This window comes from Chenopodium album, chromosome 15 (assembly GCF_948465745.1).
Source record: "Chenopodium album chromosome 15, dcCheAlbu1.1, whole genome shotgun sequence".
NCBI lineage: Eukaryota > Viridiplantae > Streptophyta > Magnoliopsida > Caryophyllales > Amaranthaceae > Chenopodium > Chenopodium album.
In genome coordinates, this window is record NC_137848.1 from 40,619,397 (window position 1) to 40,644,823 (window position 25,427).

Sequence of the window (25,427 nt, forward strand, 5' to 3'; positions counted from 1 at the left end):
GGTTCGAGGCCTCTGAGAAGCTGAAAAGCGACGTGGCCCTCGCCCAAAAGAATCTGAAAGAGGCCTTGGATGAGGCAGACGCTCTCCGACCCGAGGTGGAGACTTTAAAGAAGTCCGTTGAGGACTTAACCCAACAGCTGAAAACACCTCGGCCCCCTAGTGTAAAGGAGGTCGTCCGCAACGAGAAGAATGCTGAAGATAGGTTAAAGAGCCACTTCTTCGAAGCATTTGAGCTCATGGTGGATGAAGGTGAGGTCCCCTACTATCAGGAGTGCTTCACCAAACGCCTTAACTTCATCTGCCTCAGGGAAGAGGCTAAGAAGGCCGGCCAGCCTTCTCCCGAGATGGACGTCACACCAGCTACCTCAGAAGATGAGGAAGATGAGGAGGGGGCGGACGGAGCTAAGGGCGAAGAGGAAAGCAAAGGAGAGCTCGCTGATGATACATCCCTCCTTGCCTCCGATTTTAGCTAAATAGAGCTCGGGCCGTCCCCTGATTTTAGCTTTTCATTTATCTTCTTTCGTTGAACAATTTTTCTTTTTATTTTTATTAAGTGCCGCCTTTTTTGAGCGGTTTTTTGTAAGATATTTTTCCGCCTTTTGAGCGGTTTTAATTAATGCAAGCTTTGCCGCCTTCTGTGCGGTTTTCCATTTCATCTATTTCGTATTTAGCAAATTTTTCGTATTTTTACATTTTTGCGCTTTCGAACGATGGGGGGGGGGGGGTATGCCCCTTTATTCGGCGTTCGCCTAGTCCATATTCTGAATGGTTTGATTGACTTGGTAGTTTTTATACCTCAAAGGGTATGACTACTAACAAGTTAATCAAATCATAGTAATGATTGCCCTTGGACTAGGTGCAACGCCGAATCAACTGCTATTACGGACGTATTACGGGCCTTATGTGAGCTGTCCATTGAATCTATCGCTCAGACATACTCAGGAAATTTCAAGTAATATCTCAACTTTAAAATTTCTAAGTTTGGCTGGGCTATTTTGCCTAGGTATGCCCTTGCCTCCATTTAAGGAGGTAAATATCCTTAACGGATTTAGGGTACCTTGTTCCTTTCTCCGTCCGTCCCAGTGGGAGATGAACGTTTGTCTGTAGTTGTCAAAGTATATATTATTTTTGCAATCCTTTGTGTCCGTTTTCTATATATTAAATAATTTCGTTTAGCTTTAATAAGCCGTGTTGCTATGTTACAAACATCATTGTTTTGGCTTTTACTCGGCCTTTAGTTCATTTAACAGGGACGTACGCATGCAAAAACAAATAACTCAATAAGATAACAATGCCTGACTTTCATTAATTTTGTCAAGATTACATTGTTGGGCCATACGACTTTAATTACAGGGCTCGGTCAGCAAGACCTAGCTGTATATACAGCTTTTTGGCTAAGTACAAAGACTTCTAAACGTAATATTTTTTGAGATTGTCTGTGTTCCATGTATGCGAAATTGGACGGCCATTTAAGGTTTCGAGACGGTATGTACCATCTCGAACCTCTTCACTGACTCGATCTGACCCTTCCCAGTTTGGGGTCAACTTGCCATCTTCATTTGCTCGGCCTACAACCTCCATTTTTCTCAGTACCAGATCTCCTATTTTTAGCGGACGCTTTGACACTCGGCGATTATATGCCCTAGTCATCCTCAAGCGATAAATTTCGTGCCTAAGCGCCGCATTGCCCCCGGCTTATGGAAGGAAGTCTAGGGCGGTCTTCATGGCCTCCCAATTGGCCGCTTCATCATATAGCATCACCCTGAGGGTAGGCTCGTACATCTCAATTGGGAGAACTGCCTCAGCACCATAGACCAAGAAGAATGGGGTTTCTCCTGTGGAACACTTTGCTGTTGTTCGTATGGACCATGGTACATTGACCAGCTCATTAGCCCATAGGCCGCCTGCTCTTTCAAGCTTGCGCTTGATACCGTTGGAGATCAACTTGTTATAGGCCTCTACCTGGCCGTTGGCTTGCGGTCGGCCGACTGAGGCAAAGCAATGAGCTATGCCTTGGTCTCCCAACCATTCCTTGAGTTGAGGTGTTTCGAACTGGGGTCCATTGTCGAACACTATTGACTGAGGTACGCCAAAGCGAGTAATTATGCTTTTCCATATGAAAGCTGACACATCCGTCCACTGAATGCCTTGGACGGCCTCGACCTCGACCCATTTCGTGAAGTAGTCTACTACTACAAACACATATCGCCTTTGGCCAGACGCTGGCGTATACGGACCCAAGATGTCCATCCCCCATTTGGCATAAGGGAGCGGACTACTTATGGCCGACAAACTATTAGCTGGGTGATGGATTAAGGTTGCAAATCTCTGGCACTTGTCACATTTCTTCACCATTTTCATGGCGTCCGACTTCAAGCTCGGCCAGTAGTACCCCAGATGGGTGGCCTTTTCAGCCAGGGCTCGTCCTCCAATGTGGGAGCCACACTGCCCCTGGTGAAGATCGTCCAACACATCATGCCCCTTTTCAGGGGTAATACACTTCAGGTACGACTTCACAAAAGCTTTCTTAAACAACTCCCCTTGCTTCATTTCAAACCAGGCCGCCCTCTTTTTCCTCAACCAGCTCTCTTTAGGATCGGCCGGGAGCAATCCATCCCTTAGGTAGGAAATGATTCCGTCCATCCAAGTAGAGCTTCTATCAATGATTTGTACTGGCTTGGCATCAATACTCCTCCTTTCCTTGACTTCCCAAAACACTGATCTAGGAGTATCACATGATGCCGAGGATGCTAATTTGGAGAGGGCGTCCGCCTGATGATTAGACGAACGAGGAACTTGTTGCAGAGAAAAATGCTCCAGGCCCTGGGCCTCTTCTTTGACGATCTTCAAGTATTTCATCATGGCCGGCTCCCTTGCCTCAAAGTCACCATTCACCTGGCCGACTACCAGCAGGGAGTCCGAGCTCACGTCCACTTTTGTTGCTCCTGCTGCCTTACACATTCTAAGGCCGGCCAGGAGAGCTTCATACTCGGCCTCGTTGTTAGAGGCTTGAAACTGAAATATTAATGCGTACTCAAACTTATCCCCCTCGGGAGATTGACAAATAATTCCAGCACCACATCCGGTCGCTGTTGCACCACCATCTACAGACACCTTCCAGATCTGGTCTCCAGCCGGCTGTAAATCCGGTTGTGTCATCTCAGCCAAGAGATAAGCAAAGGCCTAACCCTTTATGGCCTTTTTGGGCTCGAACGTGATGTCGAAACCTCTAAGCTCTAAGGCCCACTTAAGCATGCGGCCACTAGCTTCTAAAGTTGCAAACGGCTTCTTGAGTGGTTGATCAGTATAAACCACTATTGAATGTGCCAAGGAATACGGCCGAAAATTTTTAGATGCCATGTACAATGCTAGCCCAAATTTTTCAACAGGGGGGTACCTAAGCTCGGCATTGTGTAGCACATGGCTGATAAAGTAGACTGGGATCTGGTGACTGTCCCGTTCAACAAGCAGAACAACACTTAAGGAATGCTCTGAGTTAGCGAGATAGATGTACAACTTCTCATCCTTGAGCGGACTGACAAGCCGAGGCAATGTATGTAGATTTTTAACTGTACGAGTGCTTCCTCTGCTTCCTCCGTCCACTCAAACATAGCTTTCTTTTTAATGGTCTGAAAAAAGTATCGGCATTTGTCCCCTGATCTTGACAGAAACTGACTGAGTGCTGCCAATCAACCGGTCAATCTTTGCACTTCTTTGATTGTTCTTGGAGACTTCAAGTCCAAGACAACTTGAATTTTTTTAGGGTTAGCCTCAATTCCACGTTGATCAGTTAAAAATCCGAGAAATTTACCGGACTCAACACCAAAGACACATTTCTTTGGGTTTAACATCATCTTATGCCGCCTGAATTCGGTAAATGTTTCTCGTAGATCCTTCAGATGGTCGGCCGGCTCTTTTGAGTTGACAATCATGTCATCAATGTACGCCTTCATATTCCGGCCGAGCTGATCTCTAAAGACCGTGTTGAAAAGTCGCTGAAATGTTGCAGGGGCATTCTTGAGGCCGAACGACATTACCTTGAAGCAATACAGCCCCTACTCAGTCACAAATGCGGTCTTTTCTTGATCTTCTTCCCATAGAGGGATTTGATGGAAGCCGGAGTATGCGTCCATAAAGCTCATTAGGGCATGCCCGGCCGTAGAGTCAACCAAACGGTCAATCTTTGGAAAGGGAAAGCTATCCTAAGGACATGCCTTGTCCAAATCCGTATAGTCTACGTACATTCTCCAAGTTCCATTCGGCTTCTTCACAAGTACTACATTAGCCACCCAATCAGGGTAATAGCATTTCCGAATAAAACCGGCGTCCAGTAGCTTTCTCACCTCAGCTGCGGCCACATGATTCCTCTCTTCTCCATGATTTCTTTTCTTCTGGCAGACAGGTTTATCGGCTGGGTTCACAGCTAACCTATGCACGGCCAGGTTAGGGCTTATGCCTGGCATTTCACTGACTTCGAACGCAAAAACATCCTTGAATTCTCTCAACAGCTGAACTAACTCGTCTCCAAGAAGACCCAGAGCCTTACTGCCGACACTGACTGTCTGACCTTGTTGATCGGGGTCAAGCACTACAGCTTGATGATTGCCGGCCGGCTGGGGTCTCAGCTCTTCACGCCGGCCAACAGTCATTAGTTGCTATGCTTAGTCGCTCGTGACCTGCTTTCGCTTCTGGTCGACCTGGTATGCTTGGAGTGGGGGGTCTTCCCCCTTCAACTCGGACTGCTTTCCATGTCCGCGAGTCGTTGGCTTAACAGCTAACTGGTTGCACTCTTTTGCCATTTTCTGGCTCCCTTGAATCGAACCAATCTTTCCGTCCGAACGTTCAAACTTCATCAACATTAAATGGGGGATGATCACAGCCTTTGCAGCATTTAGGGTGGGACGGCCGAGTATGACATTAAAGCCAGTTAATTCTTTCACTACCAAGAATCGAACGACCATATCCCTCCCTTCTCCTTCTTGCCCGAATCGAACTGGCAGATTTATCTGCCCGACTGGGTGAATGATATTTCCCCCAAATCCTACCAAGGGGTGAGTGATGTCCTTCAAAGCATCTTCTGGGAACTTCAAATTCTTCAGGGCAGTCAGGCTAATGATATCGGATGAGCTGCCCGTATCTATCAGTATTCGGCCCACTTTCAAATTGGCTATCTTCATAATAAACACCATAGGATCATTGTGCAGGGCTTTGACCTCCCTCCGGTCATCTTCAGACACGGTTACTTCGGGGAAAGGTTCAGTCTTGTGGTAATGACAGTACTTTCTTTTGTTCCTATACTGAGCCGGGCCTCTTAGCGGCTGGGGCTTTTCAAATTCAAATTCGTCTTTGATTTCCATCAGGATGGAGTAACAGTCCTTGTTGAACTCATACTGGGGCTCGTACGTCTTGACCTTCTTGGATTTCTACTGCTGGCCGTCGGCCACCCAGACTTCTTTCCTTTTGTTTTCATCTTTCTTTTTTCCAGCCAAGTCTTGTTGAGTAGATTGTTTCTTCTCAGCTCCCTTGGTCGGTGCCTCTGCTTTTGTAAGAGAACAAAAGTTGGCTGCCTCAATATAGGCTTCGGTTTCCCGCAGAACACCTGTGTATGTCCGAATCTTTTTTCTTACCAGGTCAAACTTAAAACCATTATGCCTCAATCCCCGGAGAAATTCAGAGTAAGCCATTTCATCCGACAGATTATGGATTTGGGCTTTTTCTTTAAATATGGTTAAATCTCTAGACGTACGACCGTAGGCCCTCATTTTTTCCCTGCAAAATTGTTGCCAAATTAAGACTTGTCTTTCGAGGAGGTATGTTGTAAGAGAAATTTCCCACGAACAACAAACTGAGAGTGGTAAAGCAATTGATACACCCGGTCGGAAGGCTATTGAACCAATCCTGCGCCACACCCTTCAAAGTGGCCGGGAAGAATTTGCACCAGGTAGCGTCATCTACGCTTTGTAAGTACATCAGGTTTCTATACGAAGTGATATGTTCCTCTGGATTGCCCGTACCATCATAGGCTCCCACGAGTACACTTTTTACCTTCGGCGGCTGAGGAGCAGTTAAAATTTCTTGTGAAAACGGAGGCGGCTTATCTCCAAGAGTTAGTAAGCGCATCTGCCAATCAATTGGCCGAGGTTGCACAGGCTGTCCGGCCAAATAACGAGTCTGGCCGAGCGTCTGACCGAACGACCCATATTGTCCGAAGACCCGGGGGCTCGGCTGCAAAATGCCGGTGAAACCCTGGGGGGGGGGGGCTGAAGCGATTGCACTAGAATAGGAGTTTGAGTACGCACAGCTTGACTCCTGCCGGAGATGGCCGAGTTACTATGCTGGGAAAGAGAGTGGTTGGAGAATTCATCCGGCATTGTGGGAGTGGAGGCTGTGTCTGAGTAAGCGGCACGTTCTCGTTGTTTATGCCGAAGGTAGTCTCTCGTGTCCTTCCAGCGTCGAGACGGCTCTGTTTCCTCTCTTCGAGGCTGTCTGCCCCTCCCCCCAGCCGACTGGGTTTTCGCCAACAGACTAGACAAATTCGTTCTTGGCACCCTAGGAGACCTTCTATTCGGCCTGCGAAATGGGGTGTTCCCAGCATCTGTTGCATTGGTTACTCTGTTCTGAGTTTTCTTTGGAGCTCTTTCTCCCTCTTTTCTGGGCGGCTGCCTAGAGGTAAAAGCTCGGATGCTCTCAAACTCCTTCCGAAGTTTGTTGAGTGTGGTCTGCAAGGAAGCAGCAATAATTGTAGGGGCTATATCCTCTACATGACCGTCCTCACCTAGACGAGGGCCGGTATTAAGTGTCTGACCATCTATTGCCATAACGGACGAGTATCCCCACAGACGGCGCCAAATGTTTCGGGTATTTTTTGGATTTCCTCGGATACTGGTCACGCTCTTCAGGCAATGAGACTCGGACACCTGCAAAATGAACGAATATTCCTTTACCGGAATATTCGCCTCCAACGATCAAGTTAGAGATCTAAAACGGAAAGGCTAGAGAGAGAAAGTAGAGAGAAGTTGGAGCTATTTTACGCTCTTTTTATGTAATCTCGTGATCCCCCCCATCATAAATGATTGGGGTATTTATAGGGGTGGGAGCTTGTGCCCCTTTAGGGTTTGTGCCCTAAAATTCCGTGATGTGATTGGCTGCGCAATCACGCAATGCCACGTGTAATATGGGGGCGCCGTTTTGCGGCTTTCATGAAGATCTCTCGGGATTTGGGCCATGATGTAATAAGGCCTTCTTAAATGCTGATTTCAGGGGCTCTTTATGCCTTGGACACGGGGCATCTTCCTAGAGTGACACGTGTCACCTTTTGATTGGGCCACGTGTCGCTACGGGATTGGTCCACGTGCATGGGGTATTTTCACCCTAAACAAGGTGCAACAAGATAAGTTGTGTGTTGATAGGTAAATTCATGTTAGTGTGTTTAATTACGCTTATGTACTCAGCTTTACTGATTGTGTGTTTGTTGGCCTTGTCTTTACCTTGGCCCTATGATGACCCATTTTTAATGGAGAGTAGTGGAAACAAGTAGAGAGAAGCTTTTCAGGTGTTGAAGCATATTTATGATGGGCATGAGTGAAGAGCGAATCATGCTAGTTTCCATAAGTTTATGATGTGTTATTGCTTTATTTATATTATGATATTTCTATTGCGAGACTAACATAAAGGTTTTTAAATTGAATTGGTTTTGTTAAGGGCCTACAATGGTTCCAAGTTGTAGGTTTGACTTTATTTTACTTTGGTTTGACTTTGCTTTCGATTGGTTGAATTTTTAAGTTGAGTGGTTTTAAAATATTTTAAAGGAGAGTCTTCCGCTGTGTTTTTTTTATAGTTGCCTTAGCCGTTTTCACGGTGGTGGTAATATCTTAGATTTTCCTATTTAAAGTTTTAAACAGGGCGAAACAGGTATTTTAAAAGAAAGGGATTTCTAGGGTGTTACACTCTAGGCCAAATTGAATTGGATCCATGTGAAGGGGAGTATGAACATGTACTTTGGCCTCATGAAGACATCATATGTGACCGAATTAGCTAGAGAGGAATCTTACATGTGAGGGGAGGTGGTGAAGTATAGCTTATCGAACAACATCAAGTATTGAGAGTAAATTATATTTATACTTTTAAGTCCCTCGAGTAGGGTGAAGAGAGGCGATTAGGGTTTGAGCGAAAAGTCATTTTTTCAAAAAATTCTCTAGTTTTGTGACTGATTTTCGATCCTTGTACCCTTTAATGGGTTCTCATGTGTCAATAGTGGATGAATTGGCTTGTGAATGGGACAAACTAAAGCTTACGGAAGAGGAGGATGTAGTTGCTGGGGCAATTTGGATGTTTTTGATGGGGGGATGGAAAAACTGAGAGTTGCTCCGTCTTTGGTAGGGAAATTGTTGACTAGAAAAACGTATAATGTTAAAGCGATGAAGAGAGTCATGAAGAATTTATGGCGTTTATCTGATAATGTAGCCATTCGTGTGATCGATACGAACCTCTATATCTTCCAATTCTTTAATGATGATGATAAGACAAAGGTGCTTGAGAGAAGGCCATGGGATTTTGACAATCAACTGCTATTATTGAAGGAAGTTGAAGGGGATGAATAACCCTCTGATGTTGTCTTTTGAACTTCACCGTTTGTATTTAATTGTTAGAAGTTCCGTTTGGTATGCGTAATGTGACCTTCGCTAAGGAGATAAGGGATAACTTGGGTGGTTTTATTGAATTTTGATGACAGTGATCTTTTAGGATGGGAAAAGGCGATGCGAGTGAAGGTATTGGTCAACATTGAAAAGCCACTAAGACGGGGTGTCAAAATAGCAACTGGTAGTAATTCGACAAAGTGGATTGGCCTGAAGTATGAAAGGCTTGGGGATTTCTGTTACTTTTGTAAGACTTTAAGAGAGGATGTCTTCCCATGTTTCATGGTATTACGCTCAGTAAAACTCAATGCCTTCAAAAGCTAGTAGAGTTGAGTTGTATGGATAGTGTACCTTATACTTCTACAAAAGGGTCCATTATATGTGCCATGATATGCACAAAGCAAGATGTTACATATGACTTGTGCATGTGTAGCAGGTTTAAAGAAAGTTCAAGATACGCATACTGAGAAGCACTAAAGGAATGTTTCTAGTTTATGATGGTAAAAGTGAACAAGTTGTCAAAAGATTATACGGATGCAAGTTTTCCAAACAGACAAGATGACTTTAGATGTTGATCTAGATACATTTTATGTCTGAATGGAGAAGGACAGTGAGCTTGAAGAGTTAAAAGCATAACACTGTTGCATGCTTAATGTCAGAATATGTTTAGCTATAGTAAGAGTAGTTAAAGAGGAAGTTTGAATCAAATTGTCTTGTGACTAAAAGGACACCTTTGCCAAAACAAAGGAGCCGGGGTCACATCACAATTCCAAACAAATAGATATGAGATATCACCTCGTCTATGAGATCAATGACTTGAGGGATGTCATGATCTGTAAAATTTTATTATGAGTGAGATTATTACTTATTTATTAAACCCCTTCCATAGACCAAGATATCACTACAAGAAATCAGTTGATTTCCGACGGATACGTTCTGACGGACACGTAATTCCGTCGGAAAAACTTAATTTTCCGATGAATTTACATTCCGTCGGATATTTCCGACAAATTCATTAAATTTGTCATAAAATCCATCGGAAATTTCCGACGGAACTTAAATCCGTCGGAAAATAGGTAATTTATGACGGATTTAAGTTCCATCGTAAAATTTCGACGGATAAATCTGTCGGAAATTAATTAAATTTCGACGGAATTGAAATCCGTCGGAAAATTAGATCCTTCGAAACCATTAAAATAGTATTTTTTTTTAAAAAAAAAAAAACCACGAACCCTTGGTTTAGGAAGAGGCGCCGCTTTCCTCCTTTCTTTCCTTCGTTCTTTCTCTTTTTTCCTCCTCTGTTTGTTCTCCCTCTCTCCTCCTTCTCTTTTTCTCTTTCCTCCTTATCCTTCGTCCTCCTTCTCCTCTGTTCTTTCCTCCTTCTCCTTCGTCCTTCTCTTTCCTCCTTCGTCCTTCTCCTTCGTCTTTCTATCTCCTCTTCTCCTTCCTTTTCTTCTTTCTTTCTCGCGATTTTCCCTCCTTTCCTCTTCTCCTTTTTCAAAATTAACACCACGCAAGAATATTAGTGGTTTTCATGGCCGAATTAGTGGTTTTCGTCACAATATTCGCAAAATTTGGCAAAAACAAAGGTTTCATGGTCAAATTCGACCATGAAAACTCTAGATCAATCTAGAGTTTTCATGGTCAAATTTGGTCGTTTTAAACCAAATTCGAGTTGAAAATCAAGGCCATTTTCGGTTTATAAGGTATGTTTTCTTGTTTTTAATTTTCTTTCTTATTTCTGGATTTTTTGTTAAGTTAATTGTTGTGTTGTGATTTTCAGGTGGTTGTGGTTCTGGTTTTTGGGTGGTTTTAGGTGGGTGGGTTCGGGTGGTTGTTAGGCCGGATTGTTTGATTTAGGTTGCAGATCTGGGTTAGGTTGGGTGGGTTAAGGTGGTGGTGGGTTTAAGGTTAGGATTGTAGGTAAATTTGGAGAATGGGGTTAAATCGTGGGTTAACGTGGGGGCTGGTAGCGGTGGTGGTGGCTGGGGAGTAACTAGTGGTGTTTTGGTTGTGGTGGTGGCTTCTGGTGGTGATACTGGTGGTAGGGCAGCTTTTTTTTTTGGCAGCGGTTTCCGATGGAGTTTCCGGTGGATTTGTATTTGTCGGAAGTTTCCGACGGACTTTTCAGGTGTCGGAAAATCGCTTTCGATAGAAAAATTCAGTCAGAAATTCTGTCGAAAAAGGTCGTTTTTCCCACCAACGCTTTTACGACGGAATTCTGTCGAAAACACAATTTTCGACGGAAATCAGGGTGTTTTAGAGGGATTTTTTCTGTCGGAAATGGCCTTAATTCTAGTAGTGTATGAAAGTCATATTAAAGTCTTGGATTGTAGCAAGTATGTAATTCAAGTTGTGTATATTTTGAGAAAACATATTACATAAGGAATGCATATATTTGCAGAATCATGTTTAAACAGAAATTTCATTTCTCTTATTTAATTATGGTTTTGGAAATTAAATAAAATGTCCAAAATAATTATGAATTGATGGGCTCATCAGGTTGATGACCTGGTGAATGAAACCCCACAGGTGAACAAAATTCATATATTATTTAAATTCCTAGCTCGAAATCATTAAAGTGGACATAAATGATTTCAATAAATGGACTAGCATGTAAGATTAATTGGATAGCGCACTTTCATGGGCTATAGGGGCATAGTGATGCTCGGTCAATCCCTTGGATATGCATGAATGATGCATGATCGAACTATTGACCTACTTTGAAGTTCAAGTATAGAGCTTCCGGATATATTAGTGGATTCCTTTGACATAAGTGGAACATTGATTCTATTCAATGATTGATTTAACTATGGTACATTCAAACGTCTACCCGTAACTGGAGATTATAAAGGATGTTTCCTGGTTACTTCAAAAGTTGAGTGGGAGCTTTGTTGCTACAAGATTGGATTGAGTCTACCTATTAAATTAGGGAATATGTCATGGCCGCTTGAAGAGGGAGAATTCAGAAAATACGTGGCCGCATTCAAATGCATTACTTAGTAATCATTTGGTTTTGTAATTCGAACTCAGATTACAAGAAATGATTTGTAGATTAATATGATCTCGACATGTGATGCAATCATATTATCAAATCGACACATATTGACTTAAGGAATTTGAATATTGCACACTTGTCTCAGACAAGTGGGAGATTGAAGGCACACTTGTCTCAGACAAGTGGGAGATTAAAGGATTTATGTCTTCATCATCATATGCAATTACTAAATATATAAATGGATCAAATTATGAAGATAATTAAGTTCGTACATTTAAGTCGTCGTTATATCATAGCTAGAGGTACTAAAGATATTTGGGCTAGTAAAATAGGCCAAATCCCAATTGGACGGATCCTATAAGGTCACACAAAGGGTCTAGATCGAGCATGAGAGGATAAGGAGGGTTTTGGGCTTCGTGACTTAGTCTAATTATAATAGGATTATAAATAGACAAATGCCTTAGGTTTTCATTAGTGCAATTCAGTGATCAGTTTGATCAAACCCTAATTAATAGCAAACACGAGGCCAAACCCCTCTCAAACTTCCTCTCTCTCACGGCTCTCTCCTCCTCCTCGACACCGGTTGTGGTGGTTTGTGGTGGTCGGTTCAGTCCATTAAAGGTGGTGATCGCGGTTTTCCTATTTCACTCGACCAATCTAGTATTGGTGGACGACTCGTTCGAATCCCGTGGACTAAGTAGAGGAGTAACGCTTGGGGCTCTATTTTCTCCCTAATTTGCCTGTCGAATTGCTACATGGAATTCACGCTTCAAAGGTATGATCATGTGTCTTGTGTGTTATGCATGCGATCTTGGGATTAGGTGTTTTATGAATATGATTCATGTTTTTCCGCTTTATAGTACCTTTAAACTCCTACACATACATCTTATCGGGTTTCGGTCGGGTTAATAACAGATCGGGTTACATTAGGGTCGGGTGAATACTATGTCGGGTTTAATTCGGGTTTTCTTGGGTTAAAACGGGTTAGGGTCATTCTTGGGTTCGAGTTGGGTTCGGTTTAAGTCAATAATTTGCGAGTTATAATCAGGTCGGGTCATTCTCGGGTTTAAGTTGGGTTCGGTTCAAGTCAATAATTTGCGGGTTATATTCAGGTCGGGTCATTTCCAAGTCGGGTCATTCTTGGAATCAAGTCGGGTTTGGTTCAAGTCTAAAATTTGCGGGTTCGATTCAAGTAAAGACAAAATACTTTCAATATTAACATAAAGTAGTTTTAGCCTTACGAAGTTATGACTTTACAAGTAGATTACAATATAAATAGCATATATCTTTATTTAGGTAGTCAATATCTACAATAATAAAGATGTATAAAATAATAAGTCGAGTTGATTTCGGGACGGGTCAATAACAAGTCGTGTTGATTTCGGGTCGGGTTTGTAACAGATTGGGTTGATCAATTTCGAGTCAGGTCAATAATAGGTTGGGTTAAATTCAGGTCAGGATAGGAACATGTCGGGTTGAATTAAGGTCGGGTTAAATTTGGATTTTGACGGATTAAAACGGATTTGGGTCAATTTCGATTTTGGTCAGGTTCAGTTCAAGTCAATAATTTACGAGTTATATTTGGGTCGAGTCATCTCCAAGTCGGTTCATGTTCGGGTTCGGGTCTCAAATACTTGGGTTAACTCGGGTTTAGGGTTGATTTCAGGTCGGGTCAGATCTGATTTAAGTCATTATTTTTCTAAGTTCAGACGGATCGGTTAATAATCGGATTCGGGTCGGGTCAGCTTTTAACCGCTCTACTCCATAACGACCGACCGTCCAATGTCCACACTAAAAAAATTCATCGGTTGCACTACGTGCGAACCAAACAACGTTGTCAAAATCATCTTAGCACGAATATTCTGTAGATTACTCAAATCAGTATTCAAATTCTTCCTCCAATTATACATCAATGGAGTTCTCAAACTCTGCACATCCCCTTCACCTCTTCCATTTCCAGCAGACCAAAATTCTGCACAATGCATTTCCAGTTCAAATTATTGTTATGGGTCCTCAATTTATTTATGGTCTGTTTTGCTGCAATGGGAGCAATACCCACTACTTTGGAAGGCCCTTTCGACCCCAAAACTCGTCGTTTTGATCCCTCTTTGCGGCGAGGTAGCACTGATTTGCCATTGGATGATCCAAGAATAAGGAGAAATGTAACTGGGCATTTTCCTGAACAAATTTCACTTGCACTTTCTTCACCTACTTCAATGTGGGTCTCTTGGGTTACTGGTATATACTCTTTTTTTTTTTGTTTTTTTCGAGCCGGGATTTGATTTCAGGTCTTGAGTACTACCCTCGATAGTCGAGACATAACTGCTTTTCTATCAGTTTGATCACTTGATGAATGTTGTTGTTGTTGTTGTTGTGATTGTAATAGGTGAAGCTCAAATTGGTAAGAATGTGACAGAATTAGACCCATCAAGTGTTGGAAGTGAAGTTTGGTGTGGAAAAGGTGGTGGGAATTATACTATTAAGAAAAGTGGGGTTTCTATGGTTTACAGCCAGTTGTACCCTTTTGAAGGTCTGTTAAATTATACTTCAGGAATCATTCATCATGTTAGACTTGAAGGTATGAATTCAACTGTTTCTTTTAATTTGCTTGAGTTGTTTGTAATTGTGATTAGTTTTTATCAAGTTATTTATGTGGTTTCTCCTTTGAATGAATCTTTGAGTTTGTTTGTCAAATAAAATTGGTGGATAAAATCTACTATTTTTTAGAATGTAGTAGTAATTAATGATTATCTGTCTTGGTTTATCCAGCTATAAGATTTTGATAGTTAAAGTTTCTGATTTTTATGGGTTACTGTTAAAATAGACCAACTCCTCTGAGGGCTGGTTTTACTCTACAAATATGTTGTGTTGTTCAATGAGGTTCTGAAGCTCCATCTTCTCTGATTTCCCGGTCTTTAGCTGAATACTAATGTCAGTAACAACTAAAGCTTGTCAAATATCAAAATGTATCTGTTGAATAACATAATAACATAATTGGTCAAGTTCTTTTGTTTGCAATAGAATATTATTCCACGTCCTCGAAATTCGCAGGATATAATTCCCGTTCTGTCTTTCACCAAATCATATTTACATATTTAATAGCAGTTTATTTTTGATATCGTTGGACTCTGTAGTCATACGTCTTATTTTCATAACTATATGCCTCAGGTAATAAGGCCTATGAGCCGTCAAAAGGAATTCTTTACTTCTCTTAACACTTAATTAATTCTATATTACAGTAGTCTTCAGTTATGTGTTTAAGGGCCTGCAGTGGTTCCATCAATCATTTAGAACTAACTAGTAACTATACAGCAAAAGTGCCATTCAAGTATTAATGAAGTTAACTGCAACTTGCTGCATTATTTTTGAGTATATAGATAGGTCCTATGTTTTTTAAACTATTAGGGACTCTATCAGATCAAAGTCTGTGAGTAAGATATGTTGAACATTTTGATGTCGAGGATCAGTCGGTCATACTTGAAAATCCGTAATGGATCAAGGTTTTGAAAACTTGTAAAAAACATGGCAAGGTAGATAGGAAGTCTGTGAAATGTAGGTGCTGGGAGGAGGCTAACAGCACATTTATACCCCAACTGCAATGCCCAAATTTATGGGGATTTACTAGTTGATACCCTTTTCGACCCCCTATTCTGGGCTTGGTACTCCTCTTTCCAATTCAATTTGCAGAAGCTAATGTGTCCTTGTCAAATTAGGGGTGAGTGAGGTCAACATGCTAACTAGCTACTTGACTGATCATTTCAAGTTCAACACTGTTAACTTGGTTAGCTGGACTTGAAAAGTTTCTGAGCAAGCCTGAGTATAAGAATTTAGTAAAGTAAATGGGGAATGACTCATAAGTAACATTATAGATCTCACATAATACTTCGAAAACCTCAAGTGCTAGCAAAATTAAGAAGTTGCTATATTTTAATTGAAGTTGTATTTGTTTGGTTGCCTTAGTTTGTTTTACTCGAGGTCGAGTCAAGTGATGGGCTAAACTGAGAAACGTTCCAATAGTTAAGTCAAGAATGAGGGTCTGTAGAATTTAAAAAGTGCACCTACTCAAGTTGAATTTCTTCCTATCAAATTGTCAGCCTTAGAATTGCGCCTAGCTCTGATTTCTCGTCCTTGCAAAAATTAGTCCTAATTATGTAGTAAGTAAGCTTAACTCAGGTAAGCTAGCGATTGGACTTGTATGACTCTTTAATCTTTGATGGTTAATAGATACTTTGGCATACAATCAGAAACCAGTCACTGTATGTTACGAGAATAGTCATTAAAGTTTTGGTAGAGGCAAATTTTAATCAGGTTGGTTCATATTTCCCACAGAATTAGATTCTTATCCACACCCAAAAATGTATGCTTTTGAAAGGAACCTTAATGGTTTATGAAAAGAAACCAAATTTGGACCATTAAGCTCTTCACTTGAAATTATCATGCTGATGGTTGTAGTTCACCTTTTGGTTATTTATTTGAAATTTAACAGCATATATTTGAGAAGTCATGCCCCTTAAGTTAGTCATGGTGATGGCTGAAAAAAAAGGTATAAACAAGATTTTTGGTTTGGGTGAGAAGGATGGGAAGTATCAATACAAATATACAACAGCATGATATCGCTGTTACTTGTAGCTAACTAAGCTAGGAGGTAAATGGAAGCCAAAGTAATGTCGAAGCAGCTTATCTTGCCGCAAAAAAAAAAAAAAAAAAAAAAAAAAAGGGTGATTAGAGTTCAATCAAAAGCTTGATTTAAGTGTAAGTTGTTCAACAAAAAATGGAGGAAGTAAATGTATAATCCTTTCCTATTCTGGCTTCATGTCTTGAGATTCATGAAGATGTTAGCCAACCTTTTGAACATATACCATGGCATGATTTTCTTCATGTTAGACACAGTTGATAGAGAGCATCAAAGGAGCTCTATATTGTCATCAATAAGTACGTTTAAATTCCATAGAGACTTGAATTTTTCCCATGTCGAATGTTGATAGTTATCAAATATATAAATAATTATGTGGTTGAGGTTATAGATGGAGCTCCCATGTTTCAGTAATAGCACTTAAAGGGTGAAAAAGAAAATTAGGTTTATGTATTCCTCCTGTCCCCAAATAATAGTTCTATTTCAACCAACAATCTTGTTCCTAACTACATGTCCCATTTCACCTTTATTTTTCTTAAATTATTTTTAAAAACCCGTGTAAAGCTATTGCATCTACCAAGGGGATGGAACTATTCGAGGTTTAATAAATGTGTTAGTCTTTAGTTCTGGTCATCTAGAATGATACTTATTAAAGTTAATGAGCAAAGAACTTTGTAAATTGACCAGCCAAAAATCAAATATTCTAGAGACTTTCTGCCTGATGTAGATGAGCATGGTGTTTGTGAGCTTGGGGATGGTGTCTTGTAAATGATACTTGTTCTTAGTGTCAAAAGTTGTTCGTTATTTAAAATAGTCGTGTTTATTTGGTCAGATTTGTGCTTGGATTCCGTTATAATTGGGTTGCTTTGGTAAACATTTAATCCAATGAAACCAATCATATGCTTCTAGGGAAATGTCGTATATATTGTAGCAATATGTGAATTTAAAGTGGCTATGATGCCATGCTTCTTAAATGCTTGATAGGTAGATTGCTAACAGGGAATTTGAGCTTAAGTTTATTGCCTTTTGCTACTAACTTACAATTTACGTATACTGCCGTGGGAATTGGATGCGTGATGGTTGTGGGAACCCTTTGTGATTAGTGTTCGTGTTGAATCCCAAATTGCAACATCATTCCTTCACCCACAAAGCATCCTGATGTCTAAATTTTTGGTAATAAATTTTAAAATGTGATAAACTTTGTCAAGCATTTGATGTGTTACGACTACCATTTCTTTATCTGTGGACGTAGAGAGGGGTGGCGAGTTAGGATTTGACCTGAAATTTTAGATAACACCCTAATAAGACTTTACCAAATGAGTTCCCTCATATCCGCAATGAGTAGTATCAGCAAGCACCAAGGAGCTTTGAAGTGGCTGAGTGCACTTGTAATGGATTCAAGCAACAACAATCATACACAGTTAATTATAGAAATTTAGAAGGGAAAGATTGCAGCTTTCATTCATAAGCAATGGGTTTTTACAAAGATAGGTTTAGCCTATCACTCTCCAACAGTGATTTTAGCTCACAACTCTCCAAGAATTTCACTCAAAACATTGCCTGCCTCAATCTTCCCCTTCCTTTCTTATATACAACCTACTCAAGCAAAAGTGACCTAATTTGGCTGCTCAATTTGTCTCATTCTCCAGCTGTACAGTCTCACCCTCTCCTGGGCCACTGAATGCTGCTGCCATAGTGTTGTTGTGTGCACCTGCCATAGTGGAGCATTCACCATAGTGGGTCTGCTTTGTCCTGTTCTGGCATGCATATGTGAGGACCACTGGAGGTTTGGTATGGTCTATTACAGCACTTCCCATGTCTCATTCTTTGCCCCCTTTTGTTTGTCCTTAATTTGACATGTTTTGAGAGATTCTTATCTATTTCCTCTACTGATTCACGTTTTTCTACCATTTTCTGGGTAATGTGATTCTTGAGGATCAAGGGTAATAGCCTTTGTTATAGTTATCTAGAGAAAAAATAAATTAAAAACAAACAAACAAACAAACTTTAAACATCACTGAACACTGGCAATGAAATTTCACTTTGTTTATTTAAACTTATTTCTCATGTGCCTGCAGTTCTTTGCTTGCGGTATTGAGTCTATCATTTTAGCATGTGGCATATATGGGAGCATCACTTTGGGGGGGGGGGGGGGGGGGGGGTGGGGGGCACACTCACATTATATGAAGAGCAAATTTTTCTTGAGTAGTACATAATAATCAATAATGAGTAAGGTAAAGGGTGGAGTTCTTGAACTTAAAATTTTTAGTGCAAACTATATGTCTACTTCCTCTGTCTGATGCACCATTTTCTGCTTTGGGGTATCCTTAAAATTATGCTCTGATCCATTTATGGCCCATGGTCCCAACACTTTACTTTCTCATCAAAAACATACACTTCCACTACTTTTTCTGTTTTTCATCCACTCCATTAACCTTAGATATGCATGTATAGAAGAGACAGAGATAAGAAAGTTAGGATAGAAGAAATCTAGTGTTGGTTTAAGGCGATGGGGATTAGAGGAGAGATAGGAATAGCTCCTCTTCCCCCCCCCCCCCCCCCACCCCCCCACCCCTCCATTTGCCACCAAGTAAGGAGGGATGGTATAACGGGAGGGATAAAAATCATGTGCGAAAAGACAATCTTATCCTTAATGAAAAGGTAAGAAATTGAAGAGAATGCTAGAGTAATAGTAACTTTGCTACTTATTCTACAATTATCTCCTACCCATAGTCCCCTACCATGCATGGGAAAATACTTGTGAGTGTTCTATTTGCCTTTTTTTTTCAAGTACTTATCTACTTATCTGAACTTATCAAAAGTTATAAGAACTTGTTATAGTTGTAAATTGAACTTGGGTAACCCTTATCCGAGCTTATATGAACTTATTGAAATTTATTTTTCTTGAACTTATTTGAAATTTTGAAAATATATATCCCAAGCATATTGTATTTGAACTTATTTTCCTTGGAATAAGTGAAAATAAGGTGAACAAAACATGGACTTATTTTATCCTTGTCCCTCTATCAATTCCATATTCTTCCCTATTCTCATACCAAACGCCCCATTCCCCGTTAGCTATTTTCTCAAATACCTTGTTACTGTTATTGTGCCTTATTAGTTAGGAGAGTCGAGTCTTAGCTTGCAAAGCTCAAATTGTTCCATTTGCTCAATCAAAAAAAATTTATATTTTCATCGCCACCTCCTTTGTTCTTTCTTATTCCTTGGTTTGTGTAATAAAGGGAAATGATGCAGCCAAGGTTTGGTCTCAAGCACTTTGTATTAGATACCACCCTTTGGAAACTTTTACTAAGCTATTTGACCACTGATACATGCTTGTTTGGTGCATGTTATTTGGCTGCTGTTCCATGCTTTTGGTACTTATTATTTGGCCAAAGTTCCTTGCTTGTTTTATGCATGTTATTGCTAGGGTTCCATGCTACGTTGTAATTATTGAATGGGGCCTGCGATCCTTATATGGATCATTATATCCAATGAAGTGTTTAGTTGATGGGTGATTCTTACTTCTTTCTAGTGTATGCCTTTTACATCCCAACTATGACTACTCTAGAAATCAAAAGGCTGATTCTTGGCATTTTCAGATATTGTCATACATCATATCAATGTTGTGTATAAAAGATCAAACTTGGACCCTTTGGGCTCTTCATGTTTAAGTATGAAAACATTTTATGGATGAGATCTCACATTTCACCAATTTAAGCATACTGGCTTAGGGATCTACCTTTATTTCTTAATAGCTTATAAACAATTTTATTAAAGTATGACTTCATTTAAATAGTTTTTTGAAGGATGCTTCACTTAATTGTTTCATTGGTAATCCTACAAATACTCTCAATGTGGCAATGACTCTCTAGTTTTATTTCATTTTGTTTCGTCTTATACTCTTGTGGGGCAAATAAGTTAGATCTTGAGCTGTAAGGTTGCTGTATTTCTGTATGTTGTAGGTCTTGAACCTGGAACAAGATATTATTACAAGTGTGGGGATAGTTCCATCCCTGCAATGAGTGAAGAGCATACCTTCGAAACTCTTCCTTTACCTGGACCTAATGCTTATCCTCAACGTATTGCTGTCATAGGAGATTTGGGTCTGACTCATAATTCTACAACAACTATTGATCATGTCACTGAGAATGATCCGTCACTAGTACTGATGGTTGGTGACTTGGCTTATGCAAATCAGTATCGTACAACAGGTGGGGAAGGAGCTTCGTGCTTTTCCTGTGCATTCCCTGATGCACCCATTAGAGAGTCATATCAACCAAGGTGGGATGGTTGGGGAAGGTAATTCTTTTTCTTTTTTCTCTTTTGTTTTTTGTTTTTTGGCAACACCTTATTGTTGTTCCACCTTGTCAAATTGATTATTGAAAACATTTTTTTTTAAAAAAAAATTGTGACTTTAAAGAAGCGCTGGAGTTCTTTGATTTATGTTTTTACTATATGTCGTATATTATATCTTAAGTACTAAAGACTAAGAGAAAATTGTACCCATGATGACCATGACTATCCATTTTACAGGAATATACAGAGGATTGATTCCAGTTAGGTAACTAAGGATCAAATTCTCATTTTTCCCAGAATTCTTGGTGCTCTATACTGTAAACTGTAGAAATTACAATGTAGATATTACATGTGAGCAGTATCACTCTGGCCTTTTCCTTAAGGATAGAAACCCACAAGCATATCATATCCTAGATCATTTGAGAATTTGGCAAACATTTACACTTTAAATATATAGCTCCTATGACTGTGTCTCACGAGCAATATCACTGTTGGCTTGAGCTTCTAAATAAAAAGAGGGAAACTTTACTCTCTACTACCTATTACTCTATTAGCTGAGAGATTGCGGAACATCTATTCCCATACATATGCTCGACACAATTAATTTTTCTGGAGAAGAATGTAAAACTAAAGTACTAAACCACAGGTGGTCACTTTAATCTTGCTCTGTTAGTAAAGTATAGCTTGTGCAAGCTACCAGCCATAGTCAATCTTCCATGTAAAGCAAGGCAAATGATGCCAAAAAAAAAAAAAAAAAAAATAATAAAAACCCTTAAGGCTGGTTTTATGCACCTGATAGCCGCTTCATCAACCTATCACCCATGGCCAATTTTTCTTGTTAGGCAGGCAAGTCAAAGGATGACAATTCCCTTAGGTCTTGGTATATTAATTTTATGCACTAGATTTTTCTAAGTTCTATTCTAGAAGTTTCTCTCCTTTTGGTTAAATTAACCTTCTTTTGATGTAGTGGTTTCCGCAACCAAATTACTCCAACCACCTAACTCATTAATTTCTTGAGCTTTTTCCAAAAACAAGCAGCATGTATTAGTTCTATAAATTTCTTGAGCTTTATGCAATTGCTAGAGACATATATTAATTTTTTAATACTACAAACTAAAATTACACTTTAGTTTACTAGCAATTTTCATCATATTCCCAAGTGTAATTTTACACCCTCTCATATTCTTCTCATTACAAGCTTATGTGCTCTAGCACATAGGGAGAAGAATGTGAGAGGGTGTAATGTTACACCTGGGTATAGGATGGATACCTTGCTCTTTACCTTGTCGACGTGGCTGGATATATGAACAAAATGTGATCCCACATTCAAATGTTATGCACAATTGGTTGTGGATCACCATTTGTGTTCATCCAACTGTAATGTCAACTTTAAGATGAGTCATATGTACTATCCATGTTTGTTAGAATAGCAATTAGAATAATAGAAATTTAGAATCTTACGATACTACAATCCCAATACTATCCAGACGATCTGATTCTAATTAGAATCTTAAAAGTGCAGAATCTTTGTGACTCATTGGGCTGTCATTTGAAGTATCAGAGTATTAATACGATATTATTATTCTATGATCTAAAGTTTCGACCCTAAAATGACAACTTATTGACAAAATTGTTCTAACAAGTTATTGTTTTGTAATTTGTTTTATAAGACTGTTAAGTGTTAGAATTTTTACCGTCACAAACTTTCACATTATCCTAGAAAACTAAGTGATGTTACAGTATATTTAGTGCTTGATTCATAGAGTTATAGGATTACTTTTTAGCAAACTTCAAATATGATCAGTTATTAGACCCATTACTATTATACAATAGTATTATCAAATTTTAGCAAATGTGTAGTATCATGAAGCCATGGTTTTAGATCTCCAGCCGTGATCACAATAATGGAGAACCATTTTTGTTGGCAGTGCGGATAGTTTGCAGTTGTTGCGGTCTAATATTGCGATCATTGTAAGCTTTATAAGCTATACAATATAGTTGCAATGCGGCAATGCCACTCTGTTAGCAGTTCCATCTATCCAAAGTGAAATCCTTTTTCTGACAACTTTGGTAGTACCATAATCAATTGGTGTCTGGTTTCTGCTTTTGTGGGTAAGTCTGCCTAATGACGAATTTTTCTCTTAAAAATGCTAATTGTTGATACCATGGGCCATGTTGATTTTATTCTTGTGAAAGCTATACATTGTGTGCAAAACTTCCATGAACTTTCATTTTGTTTTCTTTTCATATTGTGTATATATTATTCTAGCACTGTTTCTAATATCTTAGGTAATTTTATTGATGAACGTGGGTAATACAAGTAAAAACATGAAAATTTATGCGCTAGTTCCCAACTTTGGCAATAGCACCACCTGATACAGTTTCCATCCAATACCATATAAAATAAGATAGAATCAGAACTTTTCCATCAAATGCTTGTTAGCATTTGACTATAAGATTTTTGTTTTCTGAATGATATGCTAAAAGTGTCATATTTTTTTTGAACTTTCGTTTTAAGGACTATGATTTTGAAACTTTGAATCTAGGTTTATGGAGCCTCTAATATCCAATGTCCCAATGATGGTTATTGAAGGCAATCATGAGATTGAGCCTCAAGCTGCTGGGGTAACATTTAAATCGTATCTCACAAGGTTTGCTGTTCCTTCAGAGGAAAGTGGCTCGAAATCTAATTTCTACTACTCTTTTGACGCTGGAGGTATTCATGTCATTATGTTGGGAGCTTATGTGGATTATGATAGGACGAGTGAGTTTTAGCTATTTCATAATTGTATTCTCCTTGCCTGTCCAACTGCTCTTTTATCTACAACTTTTGGCTCTTTATTTGAATTATCAGTGGTAGTTATTGGTTTAATAGTTGACCAGTCATATTCCTCACTTTCGTTATAGGTGCTCAGTATGCTTGGCTAGTGAAGGACCTTGAAAAAGTCAACCGAGATGTAACTCCTTGGCTGGTTGCTGCATGGCATTCTCCTTGGTATAATAGCTATTCGTCGCACTATCAGGAATTTGAGTGCATGAGACAAGAATTGGAAGCACTCCTCTACCAGTATAAAGTTGACATTGTCTTTTCCGGTCATGTAAGTTGGCAAAGCAGCTTTTCTTAGAAGTAAGAAAGTACAAATAGTCGATGATTTATAAGGAATATTGAAGTCTTTGTCTGAAATTAGAAACTTGTTTGATATTAGTGATGCATGCAAATTAGTTTGCAAACTTTGCATATTAAGCTCTTTATTTTCACAAGACCAACAGTCCCTTGATGTATTTCCTTTATCCACATAAACCTACTATGCACAACTTTAGTTTAGCATTTTGGTGTCTTCAATCTTTAATAAGATGCCATAAGTACCAAAATAGGCTCAGTAAATATCCACAGAATTTTTTTTAATGATTTGACCTAAATATCGTGTTTTTCTCCCTTAAACATGTGTCATGTCTACTGTACTACTTTAAGGTAACTGCCTGTCTACCTTCACTGGTATTTTGTTAGCTTCTGATAGAGTAAGATGAAAGCAAGAACCATAGATAATTTTAACGAAACATGACGTACTAATTTATGTACTGGCTAACTTGGGAAGGCATCAAGCAACATCAGGAAACAAATTTAGTACAAAATACAAAGTTTTAACTATTGACATCCTAACTAAATTTCGTATAATCAGGTTCATGCATATGAGCGGATGAATCGTGTTTATAATTACACATTGGATCCGTGTGGTCCTGTTTACATAACAGTTGGAGATGGAGGGAATATCGAGAAAGTTGATGTTGATCACGCTGATGACTCAGGGAAGTGCCCAAAGCCCGGTGACAACGTACCTGAAATTGGTCCAGTGTGCCATCTAAATTTTTCTTCAGGTCCTGCAAAGGGAAAATTTTGCTGGGATACACAGCCTGAGTGGAGTGCATTCAGGGAGAGCAGTTTCGGACACGGAATACTTGAGGTGAGTCTGCATGTAAATTAAGAAATCTCTTTGACTAGAATAAAATTTACTGGCTTGAAATGTAACCTGGTATAAATGAACTCTTCCTTATTTTATGCGTAGCTGCTGGATGGTTTCTCATTCGACAGAATAGTCTTTGCCAATGACTTTCTGTAGGAATATTTCTTTTCTGATTAGTTAAACTAAACTATATCATTATCTGATGCAGGTCTTGAATACTTCGCATGCATTATGGACTTGGCACAGGAATCAGGATGTGTTCAGGGATGATGTACGAGGTGATCAAATATATATTGTCCGACAGCCAGAGTCCTGCAACCCCATTGGACAAGTAATTCTTTAAGGCGAGGCTCATTCTTTGTATAAAACAAATGGCTATCTTGCCTATCGATTTATTTGTGTTAACTATTCACCATTTTTTGGAATATGGAAGCATATGTGATTTGTGAAGGCCCTTGATACTATGTCCTTTTTCTCTGTCCTTTGGGACTGTTATATCCATTATTACCTGAATCAGGTCATTTTTTCTTTGTTACATTACATCATGCAGGATTTCGTCGAATAATATATAAAATGATTTAAGGATCTTAGATTTGAGCTGCTACACCATATCACCGTCAATAAAGTGTAAGATTATTTTGTTCTTCGAGTTATTTATAGTAGGAAAGTCTCAAATTGATGAAAGTGTAGGTCTAACCGTAGTCTTTTTTTTTAGTCTTTTTTATTTTTATTTTTATTTTTTTAACAATGAGAAATATATAAATAAAAGCAAATTACAACTTAAGGAAACTGAAAAAAACAACCACACACACCTAAACACACACAAACAACAAAAGAAATCTATGAGTACTGAAGCTGAAGCAGCGCACTGAAACAAACCCACATACACGCCTTGTCAC

The 25,427-nt window shown here is 39.5% G+C and overlaps 2 protein-coding genes across 2 annotated transcripts; one reads left to right on the forward strand and one right to left on the reverse strand.

Annotated features, from left to right (window-relative positions):
• Positions 1-4,661: 4,661 nt before the first annotated feature.
• On the reverse strand, positions 4,662-5,189 carry LOC145581163 (uncharacterized). Its single transcript, XM_081638221.1, has one exon. It carries the CDS (start codon positions 5,187-5,189, stop codon positions 4,662-4,664), a length of 528 nt encoding a protein of 175 aa, XP_081494347.1.
• Positions 5,190-13,532: 8,343 nt separating this feature from the next.
• On the forward strand, positions 13,533-25,059 carry LOC145582225 (purple acid phosphatase 23-like). The gene is made up of 7 exons (XM_081639231.1): positions 13,533-13,872; positions 14,021-14,212; positions 20,233-20,569; positions 23,113-23,330; positions 23,474-23,664; positions 24,247-24,528; positions 24,737-25,059. Exons 1-7 carry the CDS (start codon positions 13,614-13,616, stop codon positions 24,869-24,871), a joined length of 1,614 nt encoding a protein of 537 aa, XP_081495357.1. The 5' UTR covers positions 13,533-13,613; the 3' UTR covers positions 24,872-25,059.
• Positions 25,060-25,427: the final 368 nt, after the last annotated feature.